A 24,406-nucleotide genomic window follows, 5' to 3' on the forward strand; every position below is an offset into this window, starting at 1 on the left:
CACAGCTAATTTCAGACCACTATGCTAATACAGCTAAACAATGGCTTACAGGGGTTGGGTGGATTGATCACTTCTTTAAAAAGTGTTACAACTGTCCTCTATACCGTCTTTCTTAAAGTGTGTTACAGAGTGCCCGATGCAGTCTCTATGCCCATCAATCCTGCACTCCAGAGTTACCACCATTCATTTGTCAGCACTGTGACTAGTGCATGAACTGGTGCCAACACTCCCCATTTACATGCTGTTCCCAAATTCAGTACGTTATAGTTGCTGAAGCAAAAAAGTTTATTATATTATTTTGCTTTGAGGCAAAAACAAATAAATAAATATTCTAAAATGAATGCTTATGATAGTCATGATCATTACTTACATGCCATGAACAAAGAGTCACCCAGACTGAAAGATAGGGAAGCAGCAAAAAGTTTGCTTTAGTCTGCAAATAATTTTTAATTTGTCTCCACAAGAGGGAGACCAAAACCTGTTTATGAAATTGAAAAAGCTGATCCCAGCAGGCCTAGACGTTGATCTATTATGCACTCTGAATTAGTATGTTTTCAAATGACCTGCGTGTTTTTGCACTTTTTCTTTTCACAATCCTGAATAGTTTGGAGCATGTGAGGAAACTTGAGACGAAGACTTTGGTTAATGCTGTGTACGTTTTCTTTTTAGTGGGAAGCAGTCACCTGTTTAGCTGGTTGTTGACGTGTTCACTGTGATGACAAGGCCACACAAGTGAAGTGAATGCCACCTGATAAAAAAAACCAAAAACATAAAATTTAGGCAATTGGGCCTAACGTTACTAGATCCCACTGTAAGGGAAGCATAATGTCAGGAATAGTGTTTTAGTTCTGTTAGTCAAAGCTTTAAAGTACGGTAATCACAGACCAATATGATGCTAAACCCCATGAATACTCTTTAATCATTACTGGATTTAATTATTTGCCTGTATAAATACTTGATTTTTTTTGTTGGCAAACCACCACCGTAATATTATTTAAGGATCCTGGGAGGTCCCCGCTGATTATCAATGGCCGATTATGTCCGTATAGTAGGGTCTTCAACGTTAGTTAGCCTGACTCCCAACCGGTTGAGGGAGTTCTTGCTTTTACCGGTTCTTCCGGTCGGCATTTTGAAAGAGATAGAGGGTTAGGGGGGTTGCAACTGTGGATCCCCCCTTTCTCTGTTCCCCGGTTGTTGTTCCTTCGACAATTAGCCGCTACCCGCTAATTACCCCCTGTATCTGAAGGGGAAAAATCGTCATCTGATAAGGCCGACTTCAGGGGATGCTATTCGCCTCCCAGCAGACATGTTCGCCGTGAGAAAGAAGAAACCCCCCCAGTCCTCCCGACGGGAATCACTGCCGTTGTGTTAGCTGTTACTCGGAGGAGCTGTTTGAACGGTGGGACGAAGAGGGAGCTAGAGACTCTTCTCCAGCTCCAGCTGCCATCCTACTCCTGCTCCTGCTCCTGCTCCTCCTGCTCCTCCCCCTCCTCCTCCTCCTCCTCCTCCACCAGAACCACTTCTCTTTCTCATCACATCCAGAGGTAAATAAGCCAGATTCAACGATAACAACATTTTTTCCGGACAAATAGTTACCCCCCCTTGAGTGTTTTAGCTTTAACAGACACATCAGGCAGCCGCTGGGAACCGTTAACAGGATCAGCCAAGGGGATCATTCTGATTTGTGATGAGGTCTTTGCTTTGTACCCCTGCTTCCCTGGCGTCGGGTCGGGGTTACGCTTCCTTAGGCAAGTCCGAGGTCCACTTTTTGAGCTAGAGATGCGTCGATGAAGGCCATAGCAAGTGTGAGTTGAAGATCTAAACCCATACACGACCCGTGTTATAAAAAGAGCGACACAGAGTAGACAACCCACAGCTAGCTAGGTTTGATGCACTCCCGGCGGTGCTAGCTTAGGCAAGTTACAGATACCTTCCCAGTTAGCCTACGTTAGCTAACTTACATCCCCAGTTGGTGCTAGCCGGCTAACCCCGAGTTGATTTTAGTCACTTTTACAGACGTCGTTATGCTGCTCTTACTCGTAGCAAGCGAATGCCACCCCAAAATAATAATATGTGAGTAATAATACAGTCACATCTGGTATTAAGACAAGCTAACGTCGCTGGTAAGTTATGGGTTTGGACAGCCCCGGAAACCTTAACACTGTAACAAAAGAGATAATTTGAGACATGACGTTAACTACAAGGTTTTGTAAATTGCCTTCGTCTTTTGTTTAGTTTAACGTTAGTAGATTTCAGCTGCGAATATGAATATAAAAAACGCAGACACGCTGACGTTTGTTTAGAGATACATAGAGAGACACACAGAGATACGGAATCGTTGAAACTTTTTGTCATCAACGTTAAATCTATCATAGATTTGTCACCACCCGAGTCCACTTGCAATGACTTACTGCGTTCGTATGAGAGCTAAAATTGTTAATAGTTTGTATGTTTGTGCAGCAATTGCATGTTCGACTTGAGCAGGGTTTAAATACCACAGCTAACAATTTTCCTCACTGAAAGTGTGTGTTTATAGAGGAAAAAACGAACAGGGAACAAGCACGTTTGGACACCAGAAGGTGTTAAAAATCAATAACTTATAAAGACATGCCCAGGCTTGCTGTAAGGCCGGTATAAACTGTCTACGTCAGAGGTGCAGTTATGTTGGCAGTGTAATAATGCACACTCATGAACTGACACATTTTTAAATCCCCAACCCAGAGGAAGCACACTGTAGTTAGATTGAAACTCTTGGCTATTTCTCAATACTCATAATCCTAACAGGAACAGTGCTGCTTGTAATGGCATCAAACTTTGTTGCCAGTGAACATCTTGTCTCTCTGTTGCCACTTTTTTTGTTGTCTCTGCAGCATTTTGGAGATGTGAGGAATAGGAAGAGTTTGGTGATACTGAGCAGCCTGTGCATTGACACGACCTCTTGACCTCATCTTCAGCATGAATGGTGATATGCCTCATGTTCCCATCACTACTCTCGCTGGAATTGCTAGCCTGACAGACTGTAAGTTCAACATCATCTCTCTAATACTGTTCACACAGCCTAAACACAAACAGGGCAGACTGAGGTAAAGTGGCTTATATTTCTGAAGATGAGAAGTTGTAGGCGCAAAGATCCCAAACCTGTTTTAATGAAAGCAAAAATGAATAACTGTTAAAACAATGTAACATCAAACATATTACAAAGATGTGATTTACTGCAGAACTACTGTATTGGATTGCATTAGATTGTGAAAGTAATAAAGGGGTAACTTAATAAACATAGAGCTTGATGGATCTTTCTTCACTCTTATGTTAACATACTTTTAAGGCCTTTTGATAAAAAGATAGACAGCATGTTTATTATATTATTATAGCATTTAAAATAAATCATGAAAGAGCTGGCATGTATTCTGAGGACGTCAGTATGTTTATTCTGATTAGAAAAAATGAAATCTAATAAATGTATTCTGAGTTTAGATTAATTTATTTAATTTCACCCGAAAATATACATGTAAAATATATCAAGCTCAAGTGAACATATCTTAAAATGTACATTGTCTGTGCGCCAGATGCATGTTTTCCAATTTTAAATCCTTATATACTCAAATATTTTCTCATACTGAGCTTTTCCAAAACAGTTTTATCATTTTCCAGCCAACCTAACTTGTCTTTCCATCATCATCCTTTTAGTGTTGAACCAGCTGCCCTTACCTTCTCCTCTCCCTGCCACCACCGCTAAGAGTCTGCTCTACAATGGAAGGATCTCCGAAGAGGTCAGCAGCCTGCTGGGGTGTCGGGATGAGAATCTGGTGACTCAGCTGGCACAAAGCCTTAACCAGGTCTCCACTGAACACATGTAAGTACCACTCACCCATCTTTTACACCTCACTGACAGTTAAAAAGAGAATTCAAATGTAAAAATAAAAAGCTAGATGAAATAGAGGCTTGCCAGTAGTGACTAGCAGGTTTGTAGAGGTGGCTAATTCTAAAATTTGTTTAGAATTAGGGAAGAAATTGTTGTCGCCTGGAGGGGATCACGCTTGTGGTGGTGTGTGTTTATCTGTCCGCAGCTAATCTAGCATACTACTGGACCCATCACCCTAATATTTTTGTACACATTGCACTTTACTGAGTGCACTCTTGTAGTTGTTAAGTTGATTTTGTTGTCAGCTGTGGTAGTGCGAATGCATTAAAAAGTGTTGTTTCAATATTTACTTTAATAGTGAAGTTAGGCATTGCTGGTTCAATTACAATGACCACATTACAGTCACTGTTTTTCTAAATGGGTCAGCTAATGCTCTGGGTCGTCAGAAACATGAAGGGCTAGTCTAAACTGCACAGAAAATGATCATTGACATCGGAAGGAATCAAAATGCATTAGTCAAAACTGCATTTAGGCCAGTGGGCAGCTACTGCCTGGAATATGACTGTGGACTGTACTTTTGTTTGCTTTCCAGAGAGTTGAAGGACAACTTGGGAAATGATGAACCCGAGGGTGACATGCCAATGCTTCTTCAAACTCTGCTGTCCAGGAACCCCAAAATCTTCAGGGACAAAAGTATGCCAACTCAGCACAAGGTTTGGGGTGGTAAGGAGGAGTCATTGAGCCGTTGCTCTAGACTGCAGTTGAGCTCAGTGCATGCTCTTTCACTGGCTGTGCTCTTGGTTTGCACTGTAACTAATTTTTCACCTGAGCATTTCTTGGATCAGACGCACTAATTGTGCCTAGCTTCACTACACTAGTGGTTCCCAAACTGGGGGGCAGAGCCAATGTGGCTAGAAAAACGTTGCATGAAACTTAAGTTGAATAGACCTTTTTTTACCTGTCAAACACAAGTATAACTAATACTGTTATTATTGCTATAGTGCATTGCAGTAATTAGTGGAATGCTGACATAATTAATGTTACACCTAGTATTTCTTCTGCTGTAACAAGTCAAAGGGTGTTTTTTGGCTTCGAAAAAGGGAGGCATTGCAGAAACAGTTTGGGAACCACGAGCAACATCACCAGTTGTGTTGTTTACTCTTTGACATCACTCAGAGGTCATGTTAGTTAGTTTCTTATCGGTGACTTTTTCTTCATCACAAGAGGTATGGAACAGTACTAACACTAAATACAGATAATGAGCAGTCTGTATGTATTTAGCCTAGCTTAGCTCAAAGACCAAATGTTCATGGTTGGCATCTTAGCGTAACGTAACTTCTAAGCACCCATTGTGGAATTTTTGAGCACCAAAATTGAATTCCATTCACCTCAATCGTTTTGGAGTGGCGGAGGAAATGTGACAGACAGATATCTTAAAACCTAGTCAAATAAGGCCAAAGCTATCACCACTGCTAGGTGCCATAATTGGTAAGCGAGAAAGTATGTTTTTATTGTCTTTTGGTAACAAAGAGATGAAATCTTTTATTAATCTCTTTGTCTCTTTTAAAATCTCCTTGGGTGGGAATAAAGCATCTTGAACAGTTTCACCTAGTATGGTAAACACAGCTTATTAGATAATGTGTAATTAGAAGTCACAACTAATGGTTTATAGTTTTCACCTATTTATAGCACATGTGATATTTAACAACAGACATATTATTACAAAATATATTTAACATGAATCCCATACAAAGTTCTTAAAGGCTTAGCTGTGTTAGCTACGTTGCCATATTTGCCATAAACACTTGCATATTTGTCTTCAAACCTTTGTTAAGGTAAGCCTTGTAGTTTTATGAGGAGTCGCACTAGCCTGCAATTACAGGTAATTATAAGTATGTTGTATACTGAATCATTATTTGTGCCATATTGGGGAAAAAAAGAGAGAGAAAATCTTTGTGCAGCGTGTGTGCTGCAGAGCTACAGTTGTTGGCAACTGCAAGATGAACATTAGTCATAAAAAATAAACCACAAGCGTTTGTGGTAGCGATGACCGCACACTCATCTCATTAAAAGATATATTTTCAAGAATCTTTCAACAATGATGCACGGGCCTGTTGAAGTTCAGAGCGAAACATGTTGCTGTTATGATTATTTGTGCCATTTTAGCCAGCAGTAGGAACTTAGTGCTTATGATCCAAAAGATGAGCTCAATGTGTTCTTGTCACCAGACAGGATTTACATAACTTTTTGCCCTCACCATTCTCCTGCAGCTTTAACCTCCTCCTTCATCACTCTGAATAATACATTTTATTTTTAGAATGATAAACAAGTATACATGATTAAGCTTGAAATACAGAAAGAGTAGTTTGGGCATTGTGGAGTACCTCGCAATATATATATATATATATATATATATATAGTTATCATATTATTGTTACTATTATCATATTAATTTCATACATCATAATACTGTAATTATATATACATTACAGTGTATATACTGTGACTGAGATTCAGAGTACTTTTTTACAAATATACACTCAGTTACCAGTTCATTATGTAACTATGTAATACATAATGCAAGCCATTACCGTGTCTTTTAATGTTCAGTTTTTGTTGGCAATGATCTTGATTCAACTATATGGTAATTTTTGTGTCTGCACATAGTAGTGGTGTTGTATTGGACAGCATTATTTTGAATTCTGATGTTTCATCAATCCCCATTTACAGTTTATAGTACAAGAATCAGGGGGACTAATTAGGAGACATGCCTCTCAATATAATGCAAGCATCCTAACCCTAACACCACCACTAACCATGGCTTCAAAATAAGATTATTATAGGATTGTAGTTTAGTGGTTGTACCCAGTATTGATATTGAGTAGATAGTGTTTAGTTTAGCTGGAGACTGCTATACACTGGCGTTGTTATTCTTTTCCACTTTCTCTTTTGAATATTTTGTTTAACCTGAGCTAGGTTTTTCAATAAGTGTAGATGTTATCTGATATGAAAACCTATATTATTGAGTTTCCATTTCTGATATGAGAGTTATGTGTATGTTCAGCTCCCTGTTTGTATGACCTTAATTAGAGATTTTTTTATACTTATCTCTTAGGTGTAATGCAGCAGCCATTGATGCAACAGTACAAGATAACTCAAAATCAGGTGCATGGGAGTCCAGGATCAAACTATCAGCAAACCGCTGTCCCTCAAAGCCCCTCTGGGTAAGGCAATGCCAGCATACTGTCAACTATGATGAAGAAGCAGGAGTATCTGTACTTCCACTAAGATTGTTTCTTCCTCCTTCACAGATGCTTTACATCCCCACAGTCTGGATCAGGTACTCGGTTCGTACCCCAGCAGAACAGCCCTATACCTAGTCCCTATACCCCTCAGAGCCCTGCAGACTACATGCAGTACAATCCACCCAGTTATTCTCAACACCAACAGACTCAGCAAGGTGAGTACAAATTTAAGTCAAGCAAAATGTGTCATTAGCAGTCTGCCATGACTGTGCTAAACTTTTATTATTGAGGAATAACAAAGAAGAGTTCTTTAATCATCATTTTGTGTGCATTTGTAGTTTTGCTGGCTTAAAATAAAACATGGTGGACAATATTCAGCAAAACAAGTACTGTGTAGTGATTGTTGCGTGTTTGCCATCTTGATTAATGGGTTACTCAAGCATTTTGCCTAAAACAGGAAGCCTTCCACAAGGGACTACATGCTGTACAGTCCACATGTCTCTGAAAGGGGAACACACAATGTTCCCTCACAGAACATCAGATAATCAAATTCCTCCCACTGATATTTAGAGGAAAACAATTATTCTTTCTTCAAATGACACCACCTTCATGGTGTTTCAGATAAATGTTGCTGGCTGCAAGCGATTTGCTCAAACACTCCTTTAACTTTACTAACTTTTATACATGCTTAAGTGGCGAGGAGCATGTTGATAGGTTGACACACACTTACTGTAACATGGCAAAAACTCCAGCTGTCTATTAAAGTGGAAAAGAATGTATCTGTCCCTCAGGTAGATGTGAGGCATTGCCCATAAAAAATAATTTAACTGGATATTTGCCTTCGCTCTGTGTATTAGTTTCTAGCGGCGTGAGAAATATCCATGACAGCAAGGTCTCTGGGCTGCTATCAAGTAATTCATCAAATCACAATGTGAGACTAGGCTCAGATGAAGACTACATGAACATGGCCGACAGACTGGGAAATGAGGTAATGCAGAGAATCAAGATATCCTAAACAGGACCTCAGCAGATGCTGACTGTTAAATGCAACGATTAACGTCGATTAATGTGTTCCAACAGGAGAATGAACCCTCCATGAGGGCTGTGGCATTTCCAGTTAAATCACCACAGTCTGTGTGTTCCCCTGCTGGGAGTGAAGAGACTGCAAAAAGTATGCTGCCTTAGCAACAAGTCAATTCTTCTTGAGTTTGTGGATAAACAATAATGCACCATTGTACAATTAATTCTTTGCCAGTGCTTGTTCTAAGGTGCTCACTTTTCCTTGAATTTGTTTGTGTTTTAGCAGTGTTCAGGCCTCCCCTTATTATGCAGTCACCTCCACCCGATGTGCCACCAGGTGCAGCACCTGACCTGCTCCTCACTTCTGCTGACCGCAAAAAGAAGCAGAAAGAAATGAGCAGAGAAGAAAATGAACAGGTGGACAAAAATGCCTTGTATGGCATTGTTAGTTCTCCATCAAAAGATTCTGCCAGACTGACTTTAAAACTGTCCCGAGTGAAGAGTCCAGACGTGGATCAATCACATATCAGCTCAGACCATGAAATTGATTTGATGAATAATAATAACAATCAATTGTCAAGGAGTGCCCAGGACTTGTCAAACAAGTTAGGTGCTGAGGAGCAGGCAAGCTGTCAGCAGGTTCCTGTTCGGCCAAACACCAAGGACTCTGGAGTCGTCAGTGGGCTTGTGTTTGATGATGCTGAAATAGAGACACTTGCGGAGATTGAGAGAATAGAACGCGAGACGGCCAGTGAGAGAGAGCGGTGGTCTAAAGAAGTCCAGGATAAAGGTATTGTGTGTCTGCCTTTGCCCTGTGCCTCTGTGCAGTTACTTTCATGACCTCGGTTAGTTTGTATTTGTAGAAGATCCAATTTGTGTGTTTCTTTATTGCAGATAAGCCACTGAAGAAACGGAAGCAAGACTCGTATCCTCAGGAATCCGGAGGTGATTCAGGTGACGGACCTACGGTACAAGGGGGCAACACTGACACCATGTTGACACCCAAGAAGACGAATGCTGCAAGTAACGGTGCCAGTCGGCCTGCTTTGATGGTCAGTATTGATCTGCAGCAAGCTGGCAGGCTGATAAGACAGCCTGTAGTGGTCTTGGAAGCACAGCAGTTGTGTGAGGACCACCTTCGGCGCATAAAGTCAAAGACTGATGAAAAGGTAGATAAAGTTGTTGAAAACAGACCTGGGATCATCAAACAGCATGCAGACAACCCCAGGAAGCCTGGCTCAGATGGGGGGCAACCAGAAACCCCTAAACAGAAGCAGGAAAGTCGGCGCGAATCCAAACACAGACATGATGGCAAAACTGACAGCGGCAAGGGACACTCAGATGACAGACAGCCAGACACACCACGGCAGAAACAGGATAGGCATTCGGACTCGTGCCGCAAAGAGGAAAAGAACCACAACAGTCACCGATCCCATGTCAGCCAACCTAAGACTCCGAAAACCATGAGCAAGGTGGAGCGTAACTCCAAACTTGGAAAAAACAAAGTAAGGGACAGAGATAGGGATAAGGACAGAGATAAAGATAAAGATAAAGATAAAGATAAAGATAAAGATAAAGACAAAGATAAAGACAAAGATAGAGACAAAGATAGAGACAAAGATAGAGACAGAGATAGAGACAGAGATAGAGATAGAGACAGAGACAGAGACAGAGACAGAGATAGAGATAGAGATAGAGATAGAGACAGAGACAGAGACAGAGACAGAGATAGAGATAGAGATAAAGATAAAGATAAAGATAGAGACAGAGACAGAGAAAAGAAACACAAGACTTTGTCAAGGGAAAACAGCAACAGACCCTCTCCTGACCAGCATACTAAAACTGACATCCCTAGAGTGAAGCAAGATGGAAGCAGAAAATCCACTGACCTCAACGGTCGACAGAAGACAGAAAGTTACAGCCTTCAAAATGCCCAAAATAAGGAAGAGAGGAAAAGTGGGGATGGCAGAGTTAGCTGCCAAGCTCGAGACAAACTGCAGTCTTTCGAGGCAAAACCTAGTGAGTTCCCCTCATACCTACTGGGTGGCAAGTCAGGAAGTCTGAAGAACTTTGTGATTCCTAAATTGAAACGGGATGGGAAAGAAAAAGATCCCCAACTTCCAGCTAAATTGAAAGAGAGCTGGAACGAGCCCCTGGTCAGGCTAGAGAGAGTGTCATTGGTTGAGAGCCTAAACAAAGGTGCTAAGCCTGTTGTTGTGCTTAAGAAACTCAGTACTGATGAGGTAAGAAGGATCATTAAGGAAAGCAGGAATGCACACGGCTTCAGATCCAGGAACTCATCCACCTTTGACAAATCAAAGAGAGGTATGATTTACTTTATTAAATATGTACGCACAACTGTACGGGGTGAATTGTTTATTTACTTTAAACCACTGTCCAAGGAATCATTATTATCACAGCATTAATGAATTGCAGATTGTATCTTCTTTTGTAGTGTACTGTAGTGTATTCTGCGCTGAAAACTCACTCACCTCGTGTGCCTGCAGAGATTTCAATTTGTGAGAAGACAAACAAGCGACGGCACAGTGAGATCAGTAAGAGATCCAAGTATGCTGAGGTGGACTCCGATGAAGATGATTACTCTGATGGTGATGACTCTGACAATGAGTGTCAGTATTAAACCTAAAAAGAATTCAGTGTTTGTACATACACAACAGTACTATAAAATCTGTCATAAAAATGATGCAGTCTCCACTTTTGACAGAATATTGTTTTACAATGCAGTAATCCTTAACATGAAAAAATATGTCTCCCCAAATATTTTATATTTTTATATTAAATTGTATTTACTTATCAAAGCAATGTTTTGTGCTTAAAGTGCTGTATTTTCTTACTTATCGTTTTTCGGTTATTGTTACAGCTGCAGGGAAAAGGTATAAGAAAGATCACGACAAGACATGGAAGCATGAAGAGATGAGAGGCACTGCTCGCCAGGGGTACAGTAGCCGTCATCGTGAATTCCCAGATGATTCAGATGAAGGCTCTCCACCACCAAGCCTGAGTGATGGTGAGTCTTTTTGTATAGGTCTGCCTGTGGTCATAGGCAAAAAAACCCAAAGTTTATTAGTCCTGTTTGAGGAAATTAAATTTTTTCTGTTATTATTATTATACACATCCGAAATAGACACACATGCAAAACTGGACCTTTACACATGAAGTGATGTCAGAGCAAGGGCGCTGCCATGTAGTCAGACGACCAGAGCAGTTAGGGGTTCAGGGCCTTGCTCAAGGGCACTTTCAGCAATGCCCAGAAGGTAAACTCTCAAGCTACTAGTCCCCACTCTGTACGACTGGTTCATGCTGGATTTGATCAGCCAAGTCCCCACGGACTAAGCTACTGATGCCGCCATACACAAGGTTGTAGATAAAGTTGAGTGTGTTTTTATTTTTTTTGTCTCTAACAACGCAAATTTCTTTCTATCTCATTTAATTACCTTAGACAATAGAACAGTAGTAGTGTCAGACGATGCAAATTGTGATTCTTGTCTGTGATGGCTGTCATTCAAATTATTGCCATTTGAAACCAGTGATCAGTTGGGCGTGTTGCCTGGATAGTTGAATTACTACTCCCAAGTCTTTCTCTATTAAATATTCAGTGCTTGAGGGTTAGTTGCTACTGTCAAGGATTTGATTCATGTTATTGTTGACTTTTTTTTTTTCAGTTGCCAGAAAATTAAAGAAAAAGGAGAAACACAAAAGCAGGAAGGATTCCAAGCTGACACCAGAAGGTGCTGTTTTACCAGTTATTTTATAATATTAATGATTTTTACATATTTGCATACTTTTATTAATCGATTTGTTTACATTTGCTTAACAGAAAAGATGGACTCCTCCGCATTTAAGAGATTCACGGCCAGTTTGGACAACATTCTTGAGAGCCTTGAGGACGTGGACCTCACTGCCACAGGTACACATCAAGTTCTCCTCATCATTTGTTGAGCTGAAAAATGTTCAACATTATAACTTTGTGCCCTCAAACAGATGATGACGAGATACCTGAAGAGCTCTTGCTTGGAAAGCACCAGTTGAGCGAGCTAGGCAGTGATTCTGCTAAGATTAAAGCTATGGGCATCTGTAACAAGGTAAGAGGAGTATGTTTGTGCACTGTCACATGGTTACGCTCCGGCTTGATATTTAGCTGTTGTAAAGACCAGCAAGTCACAGCTGCGTTGTTGTGAAAGTAACCAATCATTTGTTTGATCCATAGTGTTCATCTCATAAACTTGTGAAAATGTTGAATATCCTGGAGAAGAACATTCAGGACAGCGTTAAACTTTCCACGTTAATGAATCATGTAAGTTGTCAGCCTGATTGTTTTTCTAGCTGTGGGAGTGATAGTGTTTTTATCACATTTTTCTTTGTCTCAAGTATTGTCCTTTGTTTTATTTTTATTGGTAGTTTAATTGTTTTCAAAATTTGTAGGGTAATGATTCCATGGACGAGGAGCGGCTGTGGCGTGACCTTATCATGGAGCGGGTGACAAAGTCAGCTGATGCCTGTCTGACGGCACTCAACATCATGACATCTCCGTGCATGCCCAAAGCTGTTTATATAGAGGATGTGATTGAGAGGGTGTTGCAGTTCACCAAGTACCATCTGCAAAACTCCTTGTACCCTCAGTATGACCCGGCCTACAGAGTGGATCACCACGGAGGTCAGCACAATTTTCTTCTCTTAAGTTGTTCTTCAAATATTTATTTATATTATTGGCTGATCCAAGTTGGATTTTTTTAGAACAGATTGTGGCTTAAATTATCTTTTCACTTATGTAAGAAATAGCACAAAAATTACCTGCAGCCTTGGTGTTTCGCTGCTGATGTTTAAAGTGGTTTACACTTTTTTTCACATCTAATTTTCCCATAATTTTCTTCACCTAAGTGCATACTTCAAAGTCCAAGAGAGCAAAGTCTTCCACTCATAAACAGAAGGTGGTCGTCATGCTCTACAGCAAAGTGTGTGATATTGTGACCAACATCTCAGAGCTCCTGGAGATCCAGCTGCTAACCGACACCACGATTCTCCAGGTGAGACTCCTAATCTGGTCTGACATAATTCAAACCTTTGACTCTTGAGCATACCTGATTGCTTTTGTGCCCGACTTTTAGGTGTCCACCTTGGGTATTACGCCATTTTTTGTTGAAAATGTCAGTGAACTGCAGCTATGTGCCATCACACTGGTGACAGCGGTAAGTTTGCTATGGCAAGAAGTTTAGTATTATTGTAGTTCATTTTACTATGGCTTCAGATTGTGTCTTTTATTTTTTCATTTAGTGCTTTGCATTTAACTCTTCCTTAGGTGTTCACTCGTTATGAGAAACACAGGCAGCTCATTCTTGAAGAGATCTTCACCTCCATGGCTAGACTTCCTACTAGTAAACGCAGCCTCAGAAACTTTAGGTAAGTATGTCTCGACTGAATATTTGCTCAATAAAATTACATGAATGAAGGCATTGATCATTGAAGTCCTCTGCGCGGCTCAAGGATGCTTATGTCTCATACTCCCCAGGCTAAACAGCAGTGATTCAGATGGAGGACCCGTGTATGTCCAGATGGTCACAGCACTGGTTCTGCAGCTCATCCAGTGTGTGGTAAACCTTCCCTCAGAGAGGGACACAGAGGGTGAACATAAAAAGAAGGTAACTGCCAAGGTTTAACAGATATTTAAATCATATGTATCTGAAAACATGTTTAGATTGAGAAATTGTTTGACATACTGGTTACTTTTTTTATAGGTGGATAAAGAAGTTCTCATCACAAATTCATATGAAACTGCTATGAGGACAGCTCAGAACTTTCTGTCAGTGTTTCTCAAGAAGTAAGTCATTATTCCTGCACATTGTCCTTCCACAGTATACCAGCTTCAGGCTTTCATATTAACTGGCTCACTGTTCAAAAATATATTATAAAAATGCTTGTATTCTGTATGTTTCAGGTGTGGCAGTAAGCAGGGGGAGGAGGACTACAGGCCTCTGTTTGAGAACTTTGTTCATGACCTGCTGTCTGCTGTCAACAGACCTGAGTGGCCTGCAGTTGAACTGCTACTCAGTTTACTGGGCCGGCTGTTGGTAAGTGGCATCATTTACTTCAAAGGTGTCATCACTCATTACCTGTCCAGTAGAAACTAAAAAGATGGTGTTTTTTTGTGACATCTGTCCCCCCCTTTTGTGCTCCAGGTGCACCAGTTCAGTAATAAGCAAACAGAAATGGCGCTCAGGGTTGCATCGCTTGACTACCTTGGAACGGTCGCCTCCCGCCTGCGTAAAGACGCTGTCACTAGCAAGCTGGACCAAAAGGCTATTGACCGCATCCTTAAACAGGTAAGCTAGATAATTACAGAATTGTTTTAACAGAGATAAATTAACAGTGGTGTTTAACTGCTTTTGAGATGCTCCCTGCTCATTGATCTCATTACAGACTCCAGGCAGTGATGAGATCCAACAACTCCAGAAGGCTTTGCTGGACTACCTAGATGAGAGTGCCGAGACAGATCCCTCCATAGTGGTTTGTTTAATTTTCATACACTAAGCTGTGTGTTTAACAGAAATCATTATGGTCACATTAATGAATCCCTAAGGACAGGATGATCAGTGTTTGCATGCAGTAATATGCAGCCCTTGTACTTATTTGAAGCTCCCAAATGCCTGGTCAGTGGGTTATTGCAGGTTTTGTGATTTAGTATAAAAGAGACTCGGGTTAGACAGGGTTCCTTAGGGTCAAAGTGTTATTATTTCATCACATATGAATACATTTGTTTCATATAGTTTGCCAGGAAGTTTTATATTGCCCAGTGGTTCAGGGACGCTACAAGTGAGGCAGAGAAAGCGATGCGGTCTCAAAATGACAACGACGAGGACACAAGAGGTCGACATCATTCCAACGACACCGACTCAATTGAGGAGATTATGCAGAGGGCAGAGACACGAAAGAAATTCCTCCGCAAGGTCATCAAGACTCCACCATCACATTTCAGTTCTCTTAGGTAAATACTGCTTCATTCTGAAGCACTGCACTAATTTCATTCGCTGTTGAACTTGTTCACCTATCCTGGTGTTACACGGTCTTCTGGATCTTTCTTTCAGGTCTGACACAGTAGACTATGAAGACTCCTGCCTGATTGTCCGATATCTAGCCTCTATGAGGCCGTTTGCACAGAGCTTTGATATTTATTTATCACAGGTAAGAGGGTTCATTTAAAATAAACATGAGCAAGCGATTATATTGTGTTGGCTATCACTAACTAACTTTTGTTTTACTGTCTCTATTGTATAGATTCTGAGAGTGCTGGGTGAGAGTGCCATTGCAGTCAGAACTAAAGCCATGAAGTGTTTGTCTGAAGTAGTAGCTGTGGATCCAAGTATTCTGGCACGGGTAAGTAATTTTATTGATTCTAACACGAGATTCTGTTCTAGTGTTGTTGCATTACCAGACAACTATGCCAATTTATCACAGCCAAACTAGCAGCCATAATATTCAGTAATGTTTGTCTGTGCTTGACTGATGTTCCTGTTTGTTTTTCAGTTGGATATGCAGCGTGGGGTTCATTGTCGCCTCATGGACAACTCCACCAGTGTGCGAGAGGCAGCTGTGGAGCTCCTTGGCCGTTTTGTGCTAAGTCGACCAGAGCTCATTGAGCAGTACTATGACATGCTCATTGAAAGGATATTGGTAATTTCCCCTTTCACCGTTTTTAAACTGAGGTTCTGTGTCACGCATGTGACAAGTGTAACTATTTTTTCCCAGGTTTAAAGTAAAGTTTAAATAGATGGTCACATCACGTGTGTAGAAAGGAATAGGTAGTGTCTATCATAAGGTGAACTCAAGTGGAACTTGACTTTAGCCAAGTCTGACCAAAAAGTTCATTTAAAGTGACAAAGTTCAGCTGAGGTAAAATCATCCCCCCCCCCACACACACTGCCACCTAAAGATCAAATGAAGAACTGCATCCATTTGCTTTTTTGCTTGTCAGTCATGAGTGTATTTATCTTCCATATTTGATTTTTACATTTTCACTGGATACCTGATATTTTCCCATTCATAGCAATAAATTACAAAAAAGGCATTTTTATGTTGAGTAGGGCTGCAACTAATGATAATTTTCATTGTCAGTTAATATGTTGATTATCTTCTTGATTAATCGATTAGTTGTTTAGTCTACAAAATGTCAAAACATTTTGAAAAATGTGTCGTCCTTAAATGTCTTGTTTCGTCCGCAACCCAAAGATATTCAGTTTACTGTCATAGATGAGTAATGAAACCAGAAAATATTTACATTTAAGAAGCTGGAATCAGTGGATTCTTTAAAAAATGACTCAAACTGATTAATAGATTATCAAAATAGTTGCCGATTAATTTAATAGTTGACAACTCGATTATTTGATTAACCGTTGCAGCTCTAATGTTAAGTCTATAATAAGCTGTCTTTGTACCCATTTTGTCTTTACACAGGACACCGGTATAAGTGTAAGAAAGAGGGTCATTAAGATCTTGAGGGATATTTGTCTGGAGCAGCCGGACTTCCACAAGATCACTGAGATGTGTGTCAAGATGATCCGAAGGGTCAACGATGAAGAGGGGATCAAGGTTTGTGTTTTATTTTTATGTGAATGCAACTTACACTGTTTTTAGTGATAGTTTTCAATATTCATTCAATATACATAAACATCTTTTCCCATGCAGAAACTGGTGAATGAGACATTCCAGAAACTCTGGTTCACCCCCACACCCAGCCACGACAAAGATGCCATGACCCGGAAGATCCTGAACATCACAGATGTGGTGCGTACTAACTAGGCTTGTGACAGACATGCCGGCGCCATCGTTCAAATAAGAAACATTTTGGTGTTTTGACATTGTCATAAACTTCACTCACTTCATGTTTTGATTTCACCCCAGGTGTCGGCGTGTAAAGATACAGGTTATGACTGGTTTGAGCAGCTTCTTCAAAATGTGAGTTGTTGAACTTTCTTGGCTCTTTTGATATCTCAACAGCAGCTTGTGTTTTTTATGAAAGCTGCTGTGTGCATATTTTGTGTAGCATCTTATGTCATTTTGTATGGCGACTATTTAGCTGCTAAAGTCAGAAGAGCAAGCTTCGTACAAACCTGCCAAGAAGGCCTGCGTTCAGCTGGTGGACAATCTGGTGGAACACATACTGAAATATGAGGAGTCTCTTGCAGGTAATGACAAGAAATGTAGTAGTGTAATTGCGTAGAACATTTTTATTGCATTGTTATTGGGTTAAACATTACTTTCCTTTGAGAAATCTTTTGTGTTTGTGTTTCAGACTGTGAGGACAAAGGAGTCAACTCAGGTCGTATGGTAGCATGCATCACCACTCTCTACCTGTTCAGCAAGATCAGAGCACAGTTAATGGTCAAACATGCCATGACTATGCAGCCCTACTTGACCACCAAGTGCAATGTAAGTACAACATCATTTTGTTCAGTATTAATCTATAATCTTCTATTTGCCTGAAAGTTTGATTAATCACTTTCTGTCACGGGACAGAAATGAAGAACACCATCTTTTACATTGTGTTAGAGCACCATCTAGTGGCAGCCCAATAAAAATGTGTTCAGCACGGTCTGTCCCGATACCTACCCTTGCTGTATTTGCAAGTACTCAAGTGTTTTCCATCATCCGCTTATCCTGCGTACAGGGCCCCCCTCCAGTCGCGGGGGGGCTGGAGGCTTACATCGGGTGAAAGGCGGGGTACACCCTGAACAGCTCACCAATCCATCGCAGGGCCACACATAGACAAACAACCATTCACAGTCACACCTAAGGACAATTTTAGAGGCACCAATTAACCCACCATGCATGTCTTTGGATGGAGGGAGGAAGCCGGAGCAGCCGGAGAGAACCAACGCAGACACGGGGAGAACGTGCAAACTCCACACAGAAAGGCCGGGGCAACCAGGGTTTGAACCCACGACCTTCTTGCTGTGAGGTGACAGTGCTAACCACTGCACCGCGCCACCCTACTCAAGTGTTTTATGCAATATTATTATTATTATCATCAAGAAGAATGTTAATATTATGGTATAACCATTTGTGGAGGTTCTACCGTAAGTTAATGAATAGTAATAATAATAATATTATTTAAATGTCATAAACTTAAACTTATTAATATCTGCTGATTATTGTCAGTCTAAAAGCAGCCTATAGGCACATTACTGCCAACAGCTGGAATGGTGTGGCACAGTAGGCCGTGTTAAATTTTGGGATAAGTGTGCTTACGCTCTTACCTGCCATCGTGTGAATGCACACTGAAGTGCTCAAGACCTCAAGTTGTTGTCCAGCTCAACTTTGGACTGTGCATCTGTCTCTGTGTTGACATTTCAGACTCAGAATGACTTCATGGTGATATGTAACGTGGCAAAGATCCTGGAGCTGGTCGTGCCTCTGATGGAGCAACCGAGTGAGACATTCCTCTCTACCATAGAAGAAGACCTGATGAAGCTCATCATCAAATACGGCATGACGGTCAGTGCAATTTACAGCTTACAGCTTTCACAGCTCAAAAAACATGAACTATGTGGATGTGAAACTACAGCTCTGAGCGTGCAAGGTTTGATTTAAGCATTGTGTCTGCCTCTCAGGTTGTACAACACTGTGTAAGCTGTCTTGGGGCTGTTGTCAACAAGGTCACACACAACTACAAGTTTGTTTGGGCTTGTTTCAATCGTTACTATGGTAAGGCATACGTACTCTAACATACATTTCCTTACACCAGAATTCTTATATACCTTGAAATGGAAAAGGCTGGAAAAATAATCTAAAATACACCAACATTTTAATAACATGCACAAAGGGCTTGTCGTTTTTTTTACTCATTGTCTCGTTTCACATCCATTTTATAGGAGCTCTGGCTAAACTGAAGACACAGCACCAAGAAGACCCCAACAGCTCCACTCTGGCTGCTAACAAACCTACTCTCCTGCGCTCGCTGTTTACTGTCGGAGCTCTCTGTCGACACTTTGATTTTGACCAAGAGGAGTTTAAGGGTGCTAACAAGGTAAACACCAGCAATCAGCTGAAACTGTGTGTGCAGCACTACTGTCAAATCTGTTTTGATGACTGACTTGCTATCTCCCCCTCCCCTCCGTGTCTCTTAGATTGTCATCAAGGACAAAGTGCTGGAGCTTCTGCTGTACTTCACCACACATGAAGATGAGGAGGTCCAGATCAAGGCCATCATAGGTCTAGGTATAGTGCACCTCACCTTAGACTAACATAAGATGTAATCAGTGTATTTATACTGTATTATTGTGACCTTTGACTTTATTTTCCTAATACATTTAAACTATTTCCTTTGTCTCAAGGCTTCCAGTTCATCATGCACCCAGAGCTCATGTTTGTGCAGGATGTGAAGGTTCTGTATAACAGCACCCTTTCAGATGAAAGCAGTTTGGTCAGTCTGAAGATCCAGGTGCTAAAAAACCTGCAGACATACCTGCAAGAGGAGGACTCTCGAATGCAGGAGGCTGATCGCGAATGTGAGTTTATCAATTCCATCTTTTGGTCTCTGTTACTGAGATGCCTACGATGATCACAGTATGTTTAGTTATAACCCACATTGAGCATGTCAATCATGTGGAACATCCTTAGACTGATTGAGCTGATGCTTTTTTTTTATTCAGGGAAGAACCAAGCCAAACAGGAGGATCTGAAAGAAATGGGGGACATCTCATCGGGCATGAGCAGCTCCATAATGCAGATTTACCTGAAGCAGGTGCTGGAGTCCTTCTTCCACTCACAGTCCACCGTTCGGCACTTTGCCCTGAGTGTCATTACGCTGACTCTCAGCCAGGGCCTCATCCATCCTGTACAGGTATGTTCACAGTGTCACTCCAGCATAATCTGATCAGGATCACCAAGACTGAAATATACAGTACCTCTTGTGACAACATTTTCTGCTGTCTTGAATGCGTCATGAGCTGTTCACAGAGCAGGTACTCTTGTCTTTTAGTGTGTGCCCTACTTGATTGCCATGGGAACGGACCCTGAGCCAACCATGAAGAACAAGGCCGATCAACAGCTGGTGGAGATTGACAAGAAATATTCAGGCTTCATCCATGTGAGTGGCTCGTTGGATTACGATCAATCAGTGTGTGTGAATCAAAGTGTAAATAAGATGTTTTGCATTGACATTATCTGTTGGCAGTGGTGTGTATATCTTATTATGACTGGAGAACAGTAAAGGCTACTTTGAACGCCGAATGCTACAAATAATGAAAACTTTGCTTCACAGCTCCAACTTAAAGTAACGCATTGCACAAAGATGTATTTAACGCCCGAAGACAAAAATTTAAAACATAGTCATCTAAATTAAAGTTTAAAAAATATACTCTGCACATTTAGTAATGTACTGTAGTAAACCTTTGATCTGAGACTTCAAAGTTTAAAAAAACATTTTTTTAAATAAAATACAGGCTTCACAAAAATCTTATTTATTGGAAGGACTTTATTTTATCCCCATTCATGCTGACTCTTTTTTTGTCTGTGAATTCCCAGATGAAGGCTGTAGCAGGGTTGAAGATGTCTTATCAGGTGCAACAGGCCATAAATGGATCCAAAAGCGCAGTGGTTCGAGGTTTCCGTCCCGATGACTCAGACGCTGCTCTCTGCTCACATCTCTACACTATGGTCCGTGGGAACCGACAACATAGACGGGCTTTCCTCATATCCCTGCTCAACCTATTCGACGACAGTTCCGTGAGTTAACCTCTCTCCCTCAGACTGATTCCTTTCTCTGTGTGTAGATTTGTAGGTTTGTTTATCTCCAACCGCCCACACAAGCAGCTTCATTGCCGGCCATGAGCAGTTAGTTTTAGTAGTGATGTTTTAAACTTTGTCTCCTGCAGAAAACAGAGGTGAACATGCTGTTGTTCATAGCAGACAACTTGGCCTGCTTCCCCTACCAGACCCAGGAGGAGCCTCTTTTCATCATGCACCATATAGATATTACTCTGTCTGTCTCCGGTAGCAACCTGCTCCAGTCTTTCAAGGAGGTGAGAAGCTTTGTTTGCTTTGACTTGTTGCTCTTAGCTGTTTTGTTAATCATGAGAGAAAAATCCAAGACTGTGTAATATATCCACTGTATATTTGGTCTGAGTTCGAGTCGTTTTTTTCTTTGTGCAGTCTTTACGGAAAGTGCCCAGACAGCAGCAGCAAAAGCAAAAGAAAATGAAGACAAAAAAGAAGAAGAAGAAGCAGCGGAGAAGGAAAGACAGCTCTGATGACGATGATGAAGATGAGGACCGCGAGCAGAGCAGTAGCAAGTCCAGCAGCAGCAGCAGCAGCAGCAGCAGTGATGAGGACAATGAGGTGGTGCACAGGCAAAAGAAATCTGTGGTTTCTGATTCTGACTCTGACATGGAAGATGAGGATGCGGTGATGGACCGTCTGCCTGAAAATGCCAACCCTCTGCTGGACTTTGCCAGTGCTTCACAGGGTATTCTGCTGCTGCTGGTGCTAAAACAACATCTGAAGAATCTATTTGGCTTCTCAGACAGGTTAGGCTGCATCAGGCATGCCAGGCAGTAAATTTCATTCACTCTTCCTTAGCAGTGCAGTTGTTTTCATGGTAGTTTTTGTGTGCGTTTCAGCAAAATCCAGAAATATTCCCCAACGGAGTCTGCCAAAATATATGACAAGGCTGTGAACAGGAAATCTAAGGTGCACTTCAACCCCCGTCAGACACTGGATTACCTGAAGAGTGATATCACCAACATGGATCTCAGCTTCGACACCAAGAGGAATATTGTGAAACAGTATTTGGATGTAAGGATTCACTAAAATGTTTATATGATGAGTTTATTTACGTGGCAATTATAGTGGCAGGTCATAGTCATGTTTTAGGTTGCCAGTTAATGCTTCCTAAAAAAAATATTGAGCTTAAATTTCATACAGTGCAAATCCTGAGCAGTTCCCCACTGCGTCTGACAATTGAAGTAAACTTTGTGTATTAATGAATAAAATGTGTGCAAGGTTTTCATTGGCCAGTTGCTGCATTTGCCCAAACTTAGTGTTTGTCGTTTTAGGTGGAAATTTAAGGGGAAAAGTACTGTTGGCTACAAATAATCACATCAAGAAACTATTAACTGATTGTTCTGCCTGCTTTTATCTTTTAGTTCAAGGTACTGATGGAGCACATGGATCGTGACGAAGAGGACGAGGAGGGCGAAGCAACTGCCAATGCCAGAAACAAAGCCATTACTTCACTGCTGAGGGGTCCAAAACCTGTGAACCACAACCACAATAATCACACTGCTCCAGTGGAGACAGATGATGAGGACAGCGAGGATGAAGATACTCCTGCGGTAAGATATTTAAAGAATATAGTAGAATAGAGATTACCCGTAGTAGAAGTTCCATGTTAACTTTTCTTGCTGTCAAGCTATTTCAGTTTACACTGGTCATTAGAAGCAGTTTACACTGGACATTAGTCACTTATTATTGCTTTGTGAAAGTGTGGATTCCTTGTAATTTTGACATGTCACAAGGGGGGCGTTTTATTTAAACCATAGAAATTACAGTAGAATTTACTCTTGTCTTATAGACTCAACATTACAGGTTTCACATAGCTACACTGTACACTCAACTAGGGTTATAAGAAAGTTTTACCCTGTTTAAATATATACTGTATATCAATATGACATAGTATGATCTAATGCCTGTAACCTCAGGGGTACAAAGAGCAGATCACCTCTTTTCTGTTGCAGCTACTGTTCAAACATTAAGAAATCTATGTGATGCTTCCTGTGTAAAAGAAAAAAAAAAGTTTGTTCATGTCGGACACACACTGCTTCTTCTGTCCACAGCAGAAACCAAGGAAAGGCAGGGATACCGCAGAGGATTCAGGTCGCATGAGTGAGAAAGTGGAGGCCATGGACGTCGTTGCCATATGTCGTCCCAAATACAAAGACAGACCGCAGATTGCCAGGGTCATCCAGAAGACCAAAAATGGCTACAGTATACACTGGATGACTGGATCTTACACTGGGCCCTGGGCTGTGGCAAAGAAACGGGACGGTCGCAAAAAGGTGCCTTGGGTTGACACTATCAAGGAGTCGGACATAATTTACAAGAAAATATCCCTGACAAGTGGACACAAGCTGACGAACAAAGTGGCTCATACATTACGGGCGCTGTACGCTGCCAAGGAGGGGGCCAAGAGTTAATCAGCTGAATATACTCAGACAGAACCCCTTCCCCCCATGTGGATATGTTATAGAGAGAAGATGAAACTTCTGTAGATTTAAGGACCTGGTGGAGGGAAAGTATTGTGAACACTGGTCTGTTTAAACACAGATATGTTTAAGTTAAACACAAGAAAAACACAAGAAGGAAATGTTTGGGAAAACATTGTGTGGGAGTTCCTTCGCTGTTGTGCAGCAACTTCGTTGTTTGATTTTTACTCCCACTGTATCATAGTTTAACTAAACACATGTTTATATCTGAACATAATTCTGTAAAAAAACAACAACACAAAACTGAATGTTGGAAAGTGTATTGATGATGTTCTTAATAAAGTGTTTTTGGAGTTTAAACTAGCACCAGATGGATTTATTCACTTGACCTGAGCTCCAACAACTTCTAACTTTCTTTTTTGTTCTTGTTTTAAACAGTTTGTTGTTTACCCACACTGTGTAATGGAGTATCTTTGATATAATTTATTTATGTTAAAAGCAGTGCAGTATCTGTGCCTATATGCAGGGGAAGTTATATTGTTTTTAATATAGATTTTGATGTTATAGAACACAGAGCAAGAAAAAAGTGATCCCCTGCTCTTCTGGTGGAACAAATACTGCAATAAATTTTTCTTACGTCTTTGTTACTTGTTTGTGCTTTTTTCCCCCCAGACATCAAAATATGTATTTTTATCATTTTCAAAGTCATTGGGCTCATCCTTTTTGCCTGTACTTTGACTCCCTCACCTGTGTGACCGAGATCAGGGAGAGTGAAGCAAATCATAGGGGGATGGACTGAACAACAGGTCTACCCCTGTCTCTGAAGAAATACCACATCTTATTTACTGGTTACTATAGTCTTTACTCACTGCAACCCTGCAAAGATCATCTTGCCATGATGATTGAAAACATTCTGTTGTAGTTGCAGGGATCTGAAAAAAATGCACAATAACAATTCAAATTGTAACAAAATAACGTTTGTCTTAGATATGCGTTTATTAATTTAACAAACAAGAACATTTCGTTGGCCGGTGGATGGCAGCATAACTTTGTATTTCGCCTAG

General features: G+C 40.9%; 1 protein-coding gene across 6 annotated transcripts; it reads left to right on the forward strand.

Annotated features, from left to right (window-relative positions):
* Nucleotides 1-1,139: 1,139 nt before the first annotated feature.
* On the forward strand, nt 1,140-23,989 carry LOC119914003 (nipped-B-like protein). 6 transcript variants are annotated; one of them, XM_038732978.1, is made up of 47 exons: nt 1,140-1,544; nt 2,871-3,019; nt 3,688-3,853; nt 4,455-4,585; nt 6,978-7,086; nt 7,174-7,322; nt 7,965-8,095; nt 8,188-8,278; nt 8,414-8,917; nt 9,022-10,452; nt 10,635-10,736; nt 11,009-11,155; nt 11,811-11,876; nt 11,966-12,055; nt 12,130-12,230; nt 12,356-12,442; nt 12,571-12,802; nt 13,027-13,172; nt 13,254-13,334; nt 13,445-13,545; nt 13,655-13,784; nt 13,881-13,963; nt 14,081-14,213; nt 14,322-14,465; nt 14,563-14,649; nt 14,910-15,127; nt 15,228-15,324; nt 15,418-15,516; nt 15,667-15,813; nt 16,594-16,728; nt 16,825-16,923; nt 17,041-17,094; nt 17,216-17,324; nt 17,432-17,568; nt 18,493-18,633; nt 18,750-18,843; nt 19,011-19,165; nt 19,266-19,356; nt 19,473-19,646; nt 19,791-19,981; nt 20,120-20,227; nt 20,665-20,865; nt 21,015-21,161; nt 21,292-21,665; nt 21,759-21,933; nt 22,284-22,472; nt 22,977-23,333. In XM_038732978.1, the coding sequence occupies exons 2-47, from the start codon at nt 2,956-2,958 to the stop codon at nt 23,331-23,333; spliced, it is 7,998 nt and encodes a 2,665-aa protein (XP_038588906.1). In that variant the 5' UTR covers nt 1,140-1,544; nt 2,871-2,955. The 6 variants fall into 6 exon arrangements, with proteins under 6 accessions (XP_038588906.1, XP_038588905.1, XP_038588908.1 ...); XM_038732977.1 differs by having other exon boundaries at nt 1,141-1,544; nt 8,411-8,917; nt 22,977-23,989; XM_038732980.1 differs by having other exon boundaries at nt 1,141-1,544; nt 4,455-4,555; nt 8,411-8,917.
* Nucleotides 23,990-24,406: the final 417 nt, after the last annotated feature.

Source organism: Micropterus salmoides, unplaced genomic scaffold, assembly GCF_014851395.1.
Source record: "Micropterus salmoides isolate LMB-PRFRI ecotype aquatic unplaced genomic scaffold, ASM1485139v1 Ms_hic_scaffold_20, whole genome shotgun sequence".
Classification (NCBI taxonomy): domain Eukaryota; kingdom Metazoa; phylum Chordata; class Actinopteri; order Centrarchiformes; family Centrarchidae; genus Micropterus; species Micropterus salmoides.